The sequence below is a fragment of the Carassius carassius genome, chromosome 48, assembly GCF_963082965.1.
Source record: "Carassius carassius chromosome 48, fCarCar2.1, whole genome shotgun sequence".
NCBI lineage: Eukaryota > Metazoa > Chordata > Actinopteri > Cypriniformes > Cyprinidae > Carassius > Carassius carassius.
In genome coordinates, this window is record NC_081802.1 from 15,443,368 (window position 1) to 15,455,577 (window position 12,210).

General features: G+C 44.6%; 1 protein-coding gene across 1 annotated transcript; it reads left to right on the forward strand.

Moving 5' to 3' along the window:
• Positions 1 to 10,354: 10,354 nt before the first annotated feature.
• Positions 10,355 to 11,496, forward strand: LOC132131827 (zona pellucida sperm-binding protein 4-like). The gene is made up of 6 exons (XM_059543952.1): positions 10,355 to 10,440; positions 10,512 to 10,669; positions 10,743 to 10,935; positions 11,008 to 11,155; positions 11,235 to 11,307; positions 11,387 to 11,496. The coding sequence occupies exons 1-6, from the start codon at positions 10,376 to 10,378 to the stop codon at positions 11,461 to 11,463; spliced, it is 714 nt and encodes a 237-aa protein (XP_059399935.1). The 5' UTR covers positions 10,355 to 10,375; the 3' UTR covers positions 11,464 to 11,496.
• Positions 11,497 to 12,210: the final 714 nt, after the last annotated feature.

Consider the following 12,210-nt stretch of genomic DNA (forward strand, 5'->3'; position numbering starts at 1 on the left):
CCCCCCTGGAACATGAAGGCCTCCAGCTGGAACCGGATTTTGTCTTCCTGGGATCGAGGCATGAAGCGCGAGCTGGAAGCTGTGACCTTGGCATCCACAAGACATCTAAGGAGTAAAAAGTAGTTGTCAGGGACAAAGTGGTTACAAGGAGCAAACGCGAGAACAAGTCAACTCTGCAGCATCTGGTGACATGAACACACCCATGATTCTCAATGAACCAATATCTCGGAAGGGCGTTCACATCAGGTACTTGGGTGGCCACACAGCTGTCCACAAACACACGCAGAGGGACGTGGTTGTATACCTTCACAGATGCCTCAACATTAATAACGTCACCCAGGAAGTAGGAGTTTGAAGGCCTCTCATAGGACCAGTCATCTGCAAGAGGGAAGAACTGCTTAGGTACAGCCTCGTTCAGAAGGCAGAAGGTCTAGAGAAACTGCACAAACCAGTCATGAGCTTCAGGGAGAACACCAAGACTTCTTCACCAGCCTCCGTTGAGGCATAAGGGACCCAAGTTGGCTTCAAGGCACTACTGCTGACATTTTGAAACCTGCAGTTCAAGAAGTGACCAATTAAATGGGCTTCCAGTTCCACCACTGCAAGCAATGCCACAAGTCACAAAAGGTCGCTTACCTTTGATAGTGGCATTGAACTCCAATAACTGCACCACCTGCACGGGTAATCGGAGTGCCAGCAAACGCCTCAGGAGTGTAGGTAAGGGCAAAGGTGTAGACAAGCTCATCCTTGGTCATCTATAGGAGACCGACGTTGTTACCAAGAGGGTTCTCCGAAAAAGAGAACCCATTCCAAAAGGCATCTTAGCAAGTCCTGCCATAACACTTGGTTACCCGAGTAAGCAGTTATTAAGAGTCTTTCCCACTATAAGAGAACCGTCCCATGGATGGTTCCCTGAATCTAGAACGTCGATACCAAAACAAGGGCCTATTTTTAGTAGGGTTCAATAAATCTAGTAACACTTAACAGCTCTTACCATCAAGACACTGTTGCAGTCCTGCAGTTCATTCTCAAAGAAGAGCACCTTAGAGCCTGGGACCAAACCGACAACAGGACATCCTCCCAGAGTCAGACCAGATGGCTGGATCAGTTCACCATTGCTAAACAAGTCCTGCTGTACCTCCACATGAATCCGGTTCTCACCGCATTGAATAGCTACACTACTGGGGGTCACAGGTTGCCTCAAATGGAAATCCACCGCCATCTCACTCGGCACTTCTGGAACAACGGGGAACCTCCAGTCCAAAGGCTTCACTGGACCCTGCAACACCTGCTTCTCCTGAAGACCAAGAGGCTCTTGTGCAAATCCTCTGTAGTCGAGACTCTGAAACGGAGAGGCCTTCTGCAAAGTGTTCCCGAGCACTTGAGAAGAAACAGGCACTCTGGAAGCTGGATACAATTGATGCTTCTTGCTTTTCGGACTTTGACTGGAACTCAAACTTCCAAAAGCATTCTTCAGATCAAACACCACAAGCACAACCAGCACTAACACACATTGCAAAAGACCCATCCTGACAAACGTTAACACAATACCCACCAGTGCTCGTCTTTGCCATTAAGTACAGCTTTGAATTTAAGCGGCTCCTCCCCTTTCAGCTTGATTGATTACCTTTGGACCTCCAAAGGTCTCTGGACCTGTAATTAACAAATGAGAACGTTCTGGAATGTCACTAGCCAATGGAAGGCTTGAAAAGGATCTGAGATTTTCATCTACACTTATTCACAATTTTACAATTAAAGTTTGACAGTGTGTCTATGATAGACAAAGAATGTCATTACAAAAGCGCCTGATATGACTCAAATAATAGAGAATATTCATAAAAATCTCTCTCTCTTTTAATGGATCCTCTGCAGTGAATGGGTGGCATCAGAACGAAAGTCCAAAGAGCTATTATAAATATCAAAATAATCCACAAGTAATTCACATCAATTACGGTCTTGTGAAGGGAAAGGCTGTGTGTTTATAAGAAACAAATCCATCGTTGAGAAATTCAAATTCAAATTATTGCTTCCAGCCAAAATATGAGCTCATAATCCCAGTTAAAGGTGCCATAGAATGCATTGATACTATATTTTAAATGATATCTACATAAAAGGTACGTGGCTTGGGTATGGGCAAAAATTCTCTGGAACGGTTTTACATGTCCATTTACAACCCTGGGATTTGTCCCTAGAATTATTTGGAAGGGTCATGAACAATAATGTTGAGCTCTGCTCTGATTGGCTGTTTCACAGCGCGGATCTCTTCTGTCCAGCGTGAACGATGGCGAGATTAGGCATTAAAACCTGATATGTTTGAGCCTGTATCAGACGAAGATAAAGATTTGGAAAGAATGTTTAGCGTCCGCGTGAATGAGGCTTGAGAGAGTTGTCAGTGAAGATGTGGACGCAGCCTCTGTGTTGCTTTTATAAGCGTTTTTTCTCAATAAGAATTGAATCTTGAGATCCAATGAGAATCACCCAGTTGTTAATGAAGAGGGAGGGACTATCGTTAATTAGCTGAAATCTGTAGAATACAAAAAGACCAAAGGGCAGTAGCTTCACTTTGTGTTTAGCTGTTGAACAATGGCTGGAAGTTGGTGTTTGGCTCAGATTTTGGTGGTCTGTGCTTTCTGTCATGCTGTTCCACAGTGGAGTAAATCGCTTCAGGATGCTCAAGCTCTGATGATCCAGCAAACTGACCAGCAGTTTCAGCTCCAGAAGCCAGTTCAACAGCTAACTAACCAGCAGTTTCCGCCTCGGAAACCAGTTCAACAGCTAACTAACCAGCAATTTCCGCTCCAAAAGCCTGTTCCACAACTACCTACACCGCAGTTTCCGCTTCAGAAGCCAGTTCCACAACAACCTAAGCCGCAGTTTCCGCTTCAGAAGCCAGTTCCACAACAACCTAAGCTGCAGTTTCCGCTTCAGAAGCCAGTTCCACAACAACCTAACCCGCAGTTTCCGCTTCAGAAGCCAGTTCCACAACAACCTAAGCCGCAGTTTCCGATTCAGAAGCCAGTTAAACAGCAGTTTCAGAAGCCAGTAGCGCAGGCAGAGCCCCTTGATAAATGTGCTGTAGCTGATTCTGAGCAGATCCAATGTGGTCTACCTGGGATCAGTGGTGCTGAGTGTGAAGCTATCAACTGCTGCTTTAACGGACAGTAGTGTTTCTATGGGAGGGCAGGTAAGCGTTCTCCATCTTATTCTGTTCGTGTTAAACCGTTTCTCTGAATTTAACCTGCTCTTGTTCTAGTGACTGTCCAGTGTATTCGAGATGGTCAGTTTGTGGTAGTGGTGTCTCGAGACGTTACCTTGCCTCGACTGAGTCTGGATTCGGTTCATCTACTGGGTGGAAACGACCCACCTTGTGCTCCTGTGGGGTCTACACCTTCCTTTGCTATATACCAGTTCCCTGTGACCGCATGTGGCACGAGCGTGATGGTTAGCAGCTGCTACTGGTTTTATTCTGCATCGCTTGGACTGGATGCTGACACCGTTTCTATTCACAGGAGGACGGTGGATATGTGGTGTATGAAAACAGAATGACCTCATCGTATGAAGTGGGGATTGGACCATATGGTTCCATCACAAGGGACAGTCATTTTGAGTAGGTGATCCATGACTTGGTGTGACCACTAATCCCTGATAAATGCTACAAGCTCGCTGTGTGTCGTCCAGGTTTCTCTTCCAGTGTAGATATTCGGGAACTTCCGTGGAAGCTCTGGTTGTGGAGGTCAACTCTGTTCCTCCACCTCCACCAGTAGCTGCTCCTGGACCTCTCAGGGTGGAGCTCAGACTGGCCAATGGCCAATGTGTCACCAAAGGCTGTGCTGAAGGTAAGGTCTTGTCCTGTGTCTGCCTAAAGCCTTTCAAACTGGAGTCTGGTTAAACCCCAGTGTTGTTCCTCAGGGGATGAGGCCTACACGTCCTACTACAGTGACGCTGATTATCCCATCACAAAAGTCCTGCGAGAGCCTGTGTATGTTGAGGTGCACATTATGGAGAGGACTGACCCCAACATTGTCCTGATGCTGGGACGTTGTTGGACTACTTCAACCCCCAGTCCACTCAGTCTCCCCCAGTGGGACCTTCTGATCGACGGGTGCGTGTACAGCCAATCTTCATCCAGTTAGTCTGCTGGGAGACCCTTTCTAACCTTCTCTTTTGTCTTCAGATGCCCTTACCAGGACGACCGCTATCTGACCACACTGGTTCCAGTGACTGGATCGTCTGGTCTTCAGTTCCCAACCCACTACAAGCGCTTTGCTGTGAAGATGTTCACATTTGTAGATCCAGCCTCACTGGCTGCTCTGCAGGAAACCGTATGCCCCCCTTTACTTGAACATTTGTGTATTTACTACTTGTGGATTCTATGACTTGAGCCTCTTTCTTCCCTGTCAGATCTTCATCCACTGCAGTACAAAGGTGTGCCATCCATCATCTGGCTCTTGTGAGCAAAGCTGCACCAGGAAACGTGAGTTCTTGCTTTCTCTCGACAAAAAGGAACTGAGCATTTTAGAAGTGCGTTCTCACTTCTAACACTTCTCTTTCAGGAAGAGACACTCGTATCAAGGCTGTCTCTGGGGAGCAGACTGTTGTTTCTAGTGGAGAAGTTACTCTGGTCATGTAAATCTAGTGTTTTTAATAAACCGTGCAGAACCCTGAGGTATCTCTTTGTCTATTGTTTTGGTTGGGCAGAATCCGGGATTACATGCCTCTTCCCAGTTGTTTTTTCCTCACACTATTAAACCAAGGTTTCACAACCTTTTGTAAGGTTGTGCATTCCTTTATCCATCCTCCAGTTGTTAACCTGGGGCAGCACAAGGTTCCCCTTTTTTAATTTGTCTTCCAAACCGTAGTTTGGTTCCCGATATTCACAATATAAAGTTATGTGGATTACTTGCGGCTTTTGTTTTAAATCCAACTCAAATTGCTGAGCTCAAGTTTTAAATGGAAATCAATTCTCGACTGTCTTGAAGCAAACAAGAAACCGTGTCAATTGTCCTCAACTCAAAGTAATGATATTAAAGGGATCCTCCTCCCCAAAATGAAAATGGTGTCACTAATCACTTACCCCCGTGTCGTTCCAAACCTGTAGAACCTTCATTGGTCTTTGGGACCCAATTTAACCCCTTACTTGTCACCCCCCATTTTCAGCATGGAGACACGAATGACATGCCCAAAATTAAAAGGTTGCTGCTAACGAGTCTTTCTTACTAGATACATAATCAACATCTGTTCACAAAGCTGACACCTCAAAGTTTACTGTTCAGGAATCAGAATTACTCAGACGGTTATAATAGAGATATATGTAAGCTGAAACATGTCAGTAAAAATATTAAAAACCTATTTAAAAGTGACGTAGGATATGATTTTAGATACATAATGAAGCTAAAGCCACAAGTCTACTAATACTTCATTTTGATATTTCAGAATATAATCTCACAAAGTGTGAAATTTATGAAACCTTTTCTAAGACCGTGTCATGTGTGTTTTTAGAGAAGGCTAGTAAAATTGATTTATGACTCCTGGAATGCGATCATCTCTTGTTGGGACCGGCAAAACTGCCCCATTCATGATTCTATTGTTGTTACGAAACGAGCCTTTCACACATGGGCCAGGTATGACACAAAATCCTGATTCTTCATTTATCATTATGCCAGTATACATTTACCCCACTATTATCAAAAGCCTTACTATAAAAATACAACAAAACATTTTCTTACAACCTTTGACAAAATGATTACAAAATGCATTATGAAGAAGAACTGCACCTGCTATGTAGCTGCATTAGAGCTAACGTTAGCATCAAGCTACATAAGACTATTCATGAAAATTAACCGATTGTTTGTAATAACCTCCTTTTGCGATCACATGTGGAATTTTACTGCTGTAAAAATATGCTATTTATAGCCTTTTACGTCGCTGCACAAGTTAGCATTTCAGATGTACATTTTTAATAGTTATAAAAACGCCCAAAATCACATACCAACCATTAACTAACGTAATCGTGTGTTTATTATTTGGATATTTCATGGGTACAGAGGTTTCTCTGTGTGGTTGTGGTCAGATATCGACACAGAAGTGTACAGGAAATGCATCATGGGTAGGATGGGGCGGGATATGATGCACAGTTATGATGGACAAGACACGGGCGAATCCGGTCTCTGTCAGCGCGCACACGGAAGACTATTCACACAGAGACAGGGCTGGGAGCGGATCATTATCATCAGATCACGTAAATCAGTGGAAAATGATTAGAAATGAGGATTCTGACTGAAGAAATATGAAGTAAACATCAGTAAATATATCTCTGTGTATATGCAACTTTTGACTATAAACCCTATTTGAACACAAACCACTGCAGACGTGACTGAATATGAATGCTTGGTGAATTTCTATTCTAAAAATGACTCCTATTTATTTTGTACTCCTGACATAAATGACGGTCACTGCAACAATGTTTTATCAAAACATTGGTCAAATATCGAAGCTAGAGTCTTTAAACTTTCAACTGATGCACCGTTTCTCCAGGTCAAGTGAGAGAGTGATGTTTAACGTACTGTGAAAGTAAAACAATAATCTGGGGCCGGTTTTTTGGGGTGGAGTATCCCTTTAGTATTGAAACCGCCCAAGATGCTGCACAAGTGACAAACCAACAGTTTTCAAAAAAGGTCATTCACTGAGAGTCCAAACATTAGTTCTATTTGGGTGTCATTTCGTCAATGATTTTTCAGAATTCTAACTGACCTGCTACTGCACAAAAAACCCCTTACGTCAGTACAGGTTCTGCAAGTTTGGCACACCAAATACTACACTGAACTTAAGCGATGCCTGCCGTTTTCCTAAAATGTAAAGCCTATAAATAACCCGTCTGAAGGTGGAAAATGTTGTGCCAGTGTTGATACTGGGAGTGCGCTTCTATTGTACATGGATTTGTTCAAGGAAGGGGACGTTCACACAGAACTCTTTTGGCACAAGTGCCAATTAACAGAATTCCCTTTACAGTACTCCTAAAAAAGGGAGCTCACAGCAGGTCCCTTTAAAAGGTTTATTAACTTCCCTTACGAGAAAAGGGAGCCTTTCCTTCTGGCAAGAGAATAGGTAGAGTAGGACTACCCACTTCCTCGCACAAAATCAATTGGTTAAACTAGACAAGAAAAACAGAAACAAGAATAAGTTTGCTCCCCCACATTTATTGAAGACCAGCTAAAGTCTTCTTGTGCTCTTGAACCACTACAGGACCGAGCGAGGCCTTCCCTTCCCACTGAAGGCCTAGAAAAAGCAGACACCAAAGTTAAGTGCTTGAAGGGTCAAAAACCAAGCTTAAAAGCACCTTCCTACCTCCAAAAGGAGAAGCAGCAGTTCCACCATCAGGACCACATGTTGAGTCACAGCAACCACAAACCTGGTTGTTCCCATCAGCAGCAAGCCACCTGCAATACGAAAAATCAGACTTGGCACCTTTAATGTATTCGTAAGTGGCATGAACATACCCATTGGCAAAGGAACAGGATTTGTGGAGCGCGTCACTAGGTGCAGAAGCAAGAGTGGCCTTCAGAACACACGTCATGTAGATCTGCAAGAGACACCACGGGTAAGGGGACACAAACCAAAGCAAATGGGAGAGGTCATTCTCAAACACTCATACATACAGAAGGACTGGATCCCCCCTGGAACATGAAGGCCTCCAGCTGGAACCGGATTTTGTCTTCCTGGGATCGAGGCATGAAGCGCGAGCTGGAAGCTGTGACCTTGGCATCCACAAGACATCTAAGGAGTAAAAAGTAGTTGTCAGGGACAAAGTGGTTACAAGGAGCAAACGCGAGAACAAGTCAACTCTGCAGCATCTGGTGACATGAACACACCCATGATTCTCAATGAACCAATATCTCGGAAGGGCGTTCACATCAGGTACTTGGGTGGCCACACAGCTGTCCACAAACACACGCAGAGGGACGTGGTTGTATACCTTCACAGATGCCTCAACATTAATAACGTCACCCAGGAAGTAGGAGTTTGAAGGCCTCTCATAGGACCAGTCATCTGCAAGAGGGAAGAACTGCTTAGGTACAGCCTCGTTCAGAAGGCAGAAGGTCTAGAGAAACTGCACAAACCAGTCATGAGCTTCAGGGAGAACACCAAGACTTCTTCACCAGCCTCCGTTGAGGCATAAGGGACCCAAGTTGGCTTCAAGGCACTACTGCTGACATTTTGAAACCTGCAGTTCAAGAAGTGACCAATTAAATGGGCTTCCAGTTCCACCACTGCAAGCAATGCCACAAGTCACAAAAGGTCGCTTACCTTTGATAGTGGCATTGAACTCCAATAACTGCACCACCTGCACGGGTAATCGGAGTGCCAGCAAACGCCTCAGGAGTGTAGGTAAGGGCAAAGGTGTAGACAAGCTCATCCTTGGTCATCTATAGGAGACTGACGTTGTTACCAAGAGGGTTCTCCGAAAAAGAGAACCCATTCCAAAAGGCATCTTAGCAAGTCCTGCCATAACACTTGGTTACCCGAGTAAGCAGTTATTAAGAGTCTTTCCCACTATAAGAGAACCGTCCCATGGATGGTTCCCTGAATCTAGAACGTCGATACCAAAACAAGGGCCTATTTTTAGTAGGGTTCAATAAATCTAGTAACACTTAACAGCTCTTACCATCAAGACACTGTTGCAGTCCTGCAGTTCATTCTCAAAGAAGAGCACCTTAGAGCCTGGGACCAAACCGACAACAGGAGCTATTATAAATATCAAAATAATCCACAAGTAATTCACATCAATTACGGTCTTGTGAAGGGAAAGGCTGTGTGTTTATAAGAAACAAATCCATCGTTGAGAAATTCAAATTCAAATTATTGCTTCCAGCCAAAATATGAGCTCATAATCCCAGTTAAAGGTGCCATAGAATGCATTGATACTATATTTTAAATGATATCTACATAAAAGGTACGTGGCTTGGGTATGGGCAAAAATTCTCTGGAACGGTTTTACATGTCCATTTACAACCCTGGGATTTGTCCCTAGAATTATTTGGAAGGGTCATGAACAATAATGTTGAGCTCTGCTCTGATTGGCTGTTTCACAGCGCGGATCTCTTCTGTCCAGCGTGAACGATGGCGAGATTAGGCATTAAAACCTGATATGTTTGAGCCTGTATCAGACGAAGATAAAGATTTGGAAAGAATGTTTAGCGTCCGCGTGAACGAGGCTTGAGAGAGTTGTCAGTGAAGATGTGGACGCAGCCTCTGTGTTGCTTTTATAAGCGTTTTTTCTCAATAAGAATTGAATCTTGAGATCCAATGAGAATCACCCAGTTGTTAATGAAGAGGGAGGGACTATCGTTAATTAGCTGAAATCTGTAGAATACAAAAAGACCAAAGGGCAGTAGCTTCACTTTGTGTTTAGCTGTTGAACAATGGCTGGAAGTTGGTGTTTGGCTCAGATTTTGGTGGTCTGTGCTTTCTGTCATGCTGTTCCACAGTGGAGTAAATCGCTTCAGGATGCTCAAGCTCTGATGATCCAGCAAACTGACCAGCAGTTTCAGCTCCAGAAGCCAGTTCAACAGCTAACTAACCAGCAGTTTCCGCCTCGGAAACCAGTTCAACAGCTAACTAACCAGCAATTTCCGCTCCAAAAGCCTGTTCCACAACTACCTACACCGCAGTTTCCGCTTCAGAAGCCAGTTCCACAACAACCTAAGCCGCAGTTTCCGCTTCAGAAGCCAGTTCCACAACCTAAGCTGCAGTTTCCGCTTCAGAAGCCAGTTCCACAACAACCTAACCCGCAGTTTCCGCTTCAGAAGCCAGTTCCACAACAACCTAAGCCGCAGTTTCCGATTCAGAAGCCAGTTAAACAGCAGTTTCAGAAGCCAGTAGTGCAGGCAGAGCCCCTTGATAAATGTGCTGTAGCTGATTCTGAGCAGATCCAATGTGGTCTACCTGGGATCAGTGGTGCTGAGTGTGAAGCTATCAACTGCTGCTTTAACGGACAGCAGTGTTTCTATGGGAGGGCAGGTAAGCGTTCTCCATCTTATTCTGTTCGTGTTAAACCGTTTCTCTGAATTTAACCTGCTCTTGTTCTAGTGACTGTCCAGTGTATTCGAGATGGTCAGTTTGTGGTAGTGGTGTCTCGAGACGTTACCTTGCCTCGACTGAGTCTGGATTCGGTTCATCTACTGGGTGGAAACGACCCACCTTGTGCTCCTGTGGGGTCTACACCTTCCTTTGCTATATACCAGTTCCCTGTGACCGCATGTGGCACGAGCGTGATGGTTAGCAGCTGCTACTGGTTTTATTCAGCATCGCTTGGACTGGATGCTGACACCGTTTCTATTCACAGGAGGACGGTGGATATGTGGTGTATGAAAACAGAATGACCTCATCGTATGAAGTGGGGATTGGACCATATGGTTCCATCACAAGGGACAGTCATTTTGAGTAGGTGATCCATGACTTGGTGTGACCACTAATCCCTGATAAATGCTACAAGCTCGCTGTGTGTCGTCCAGGTTTCTCTTCCAGTGTAGATATTCGGGAACTTCCGTGGAAGCTCTGGTTGTGGAGGTCAACTCTGTTCCTCCACCTCCACCAGTAGCTGCTCCTGGACCTCTCAGGGTGGAGCTCAGACTGGCCAATGGCCAATGTGTCACCAAAGGCTGTGCTGAAGGTAAGGTCTTGTCCTGTGTCTGCCTAAAGCCTTTCAAACTGGAGTCTGGTTAAACCCCAGTGTTGTTCCTCAGGGGATGAGGCCTACACGTCCTACTACAGTGACGCTGATTATCCCATCACAAAAGTCCTGCGAGAGCCTGTTTATGTTGAGGTGCACATTATGGAGAGGACTGACCCCAACATTGTCCTGATGCTGGGACGTTGTTGGACTACTTCAACCCCCAGTCCACTCAGTCTCCCCCAGTGGGACCTTCTGATCGACGGGTGCGTGTACAGCCAATCTTCATCCAGTTAGTCTGCTGGGAGACCCTTTCTAACCTTCTCTTTTGTCTTCAGATGCCCTTACCAGGACGACCGCTATCTGACCACACTGGTTCCAGTGACTGGATCGTCTGGTCTTCAGTTCCCAACCCACTACAAGCGCTTTGCTGTGAAGATGTTCACATTTGTAGATCCAGCCTCACTGGCTGCTCTGCAGGAAACCGTATGCCCCCCTTTACTTGAACATTTGTGTATTTACTACTTGTGGATTCTATGACTTGAGCCTCTTTCTTCCCTGTCAGATCTTCATCCACTGCAGTACAGAGGTGTGCCATCCATCATCTGGCTCTTGTGAGCAAAGCTGCACCAGGAAACGTGAGTTCTTGCTTTCTCTCGACAAAAAGGAACTGGGCATTTTAGAAGTGCGTTCTCACTTCTAACACTTCTCTTTCAGGAAGAGACACTCGTATCAAGGCTGTCTCTGGGGAGCAGACTGTGGTTTCTAGTGGAGAAGTTACTCTGGTCATGTAAATCTAGTGTTTTTAATAAACCGTGCAGAACCCTGAGGTATCTCTTTGTCTATTGTTTTGGTTGGGCAGAATCCGGGATTACATGCCTCTTCCCAGTTGTTTTTTCCTCACACTATTAAACCAAGGTTTCACAACCTTTTGTAAGGTTGTGCATTCCTTTATCCATCCTCCAGTTGTTAACCTGGGGCAGCACAAGGTTCCCCTTTTTTAATTTGTCTTCCAAACCGTAGTTTGGTTCCCGATATTCACAATATAAAGTTATGTGGATTACTTGCGGCTTTTGTTTTAAATCCAACTCAAATTGCTGAGCTCAAGTTTTAAATGGAAATCAATTCTCGACTGTCTTGAAGCAAACAAGAAACCGTGTCAATTGTCCTCAACTCAAAGTAATGATATTAAAGGGATCCTCCTCCCCAAAATGAAAATGGTGTCACTAATCACTTACCCCCGTGTCGTTCCAAACCTGTAGAACCTTCATTGGTCTTTGGGACCCAATTTAACCCCTTACTTGTCACCCCCCATTTTCAGCATGGAGACACGAATGACATGCCCAAAATTAAAAGGTTGCTGCTAACGAGTCTTTCTTACTAGATACATAATCAACATCTGTTCACAAAGCTGACACCTCAAAGTTTACTGTTCAGGAATCAGAATTACTCAGACGGTTATAATAGAGATATATGTAAGCTGAAACATGTCAGTAAAAATATTAAAAACCTATTTAAAAGTGACGTAGGATATGATTTTA

Bases quoted from the DNA above. Each gene is read 5' to 3' on its own strand.
- LOC132131827 (XM_059543952.1), top strand. From the start codon at position 10,376: ATGACCTCATCGTATGAAGTGGGGATTGGACCATATGGTTCCATCACA. The intron at 10,441-10,511 runs GTAGGTGATCCA...TGTGTCGTCCAG, and splicing joins ACAAGGGACAGTCATTTTGA to GTTTCTCTTCCAGTGTAGAT. The intron at 11,156-11,234 runs GTATGCCCCCCT...CTTCCCTGTCAG, and splicing joins TGGCTGCTCTGCAGGAAACC to ATCTTCATCCACTGCAGTAC.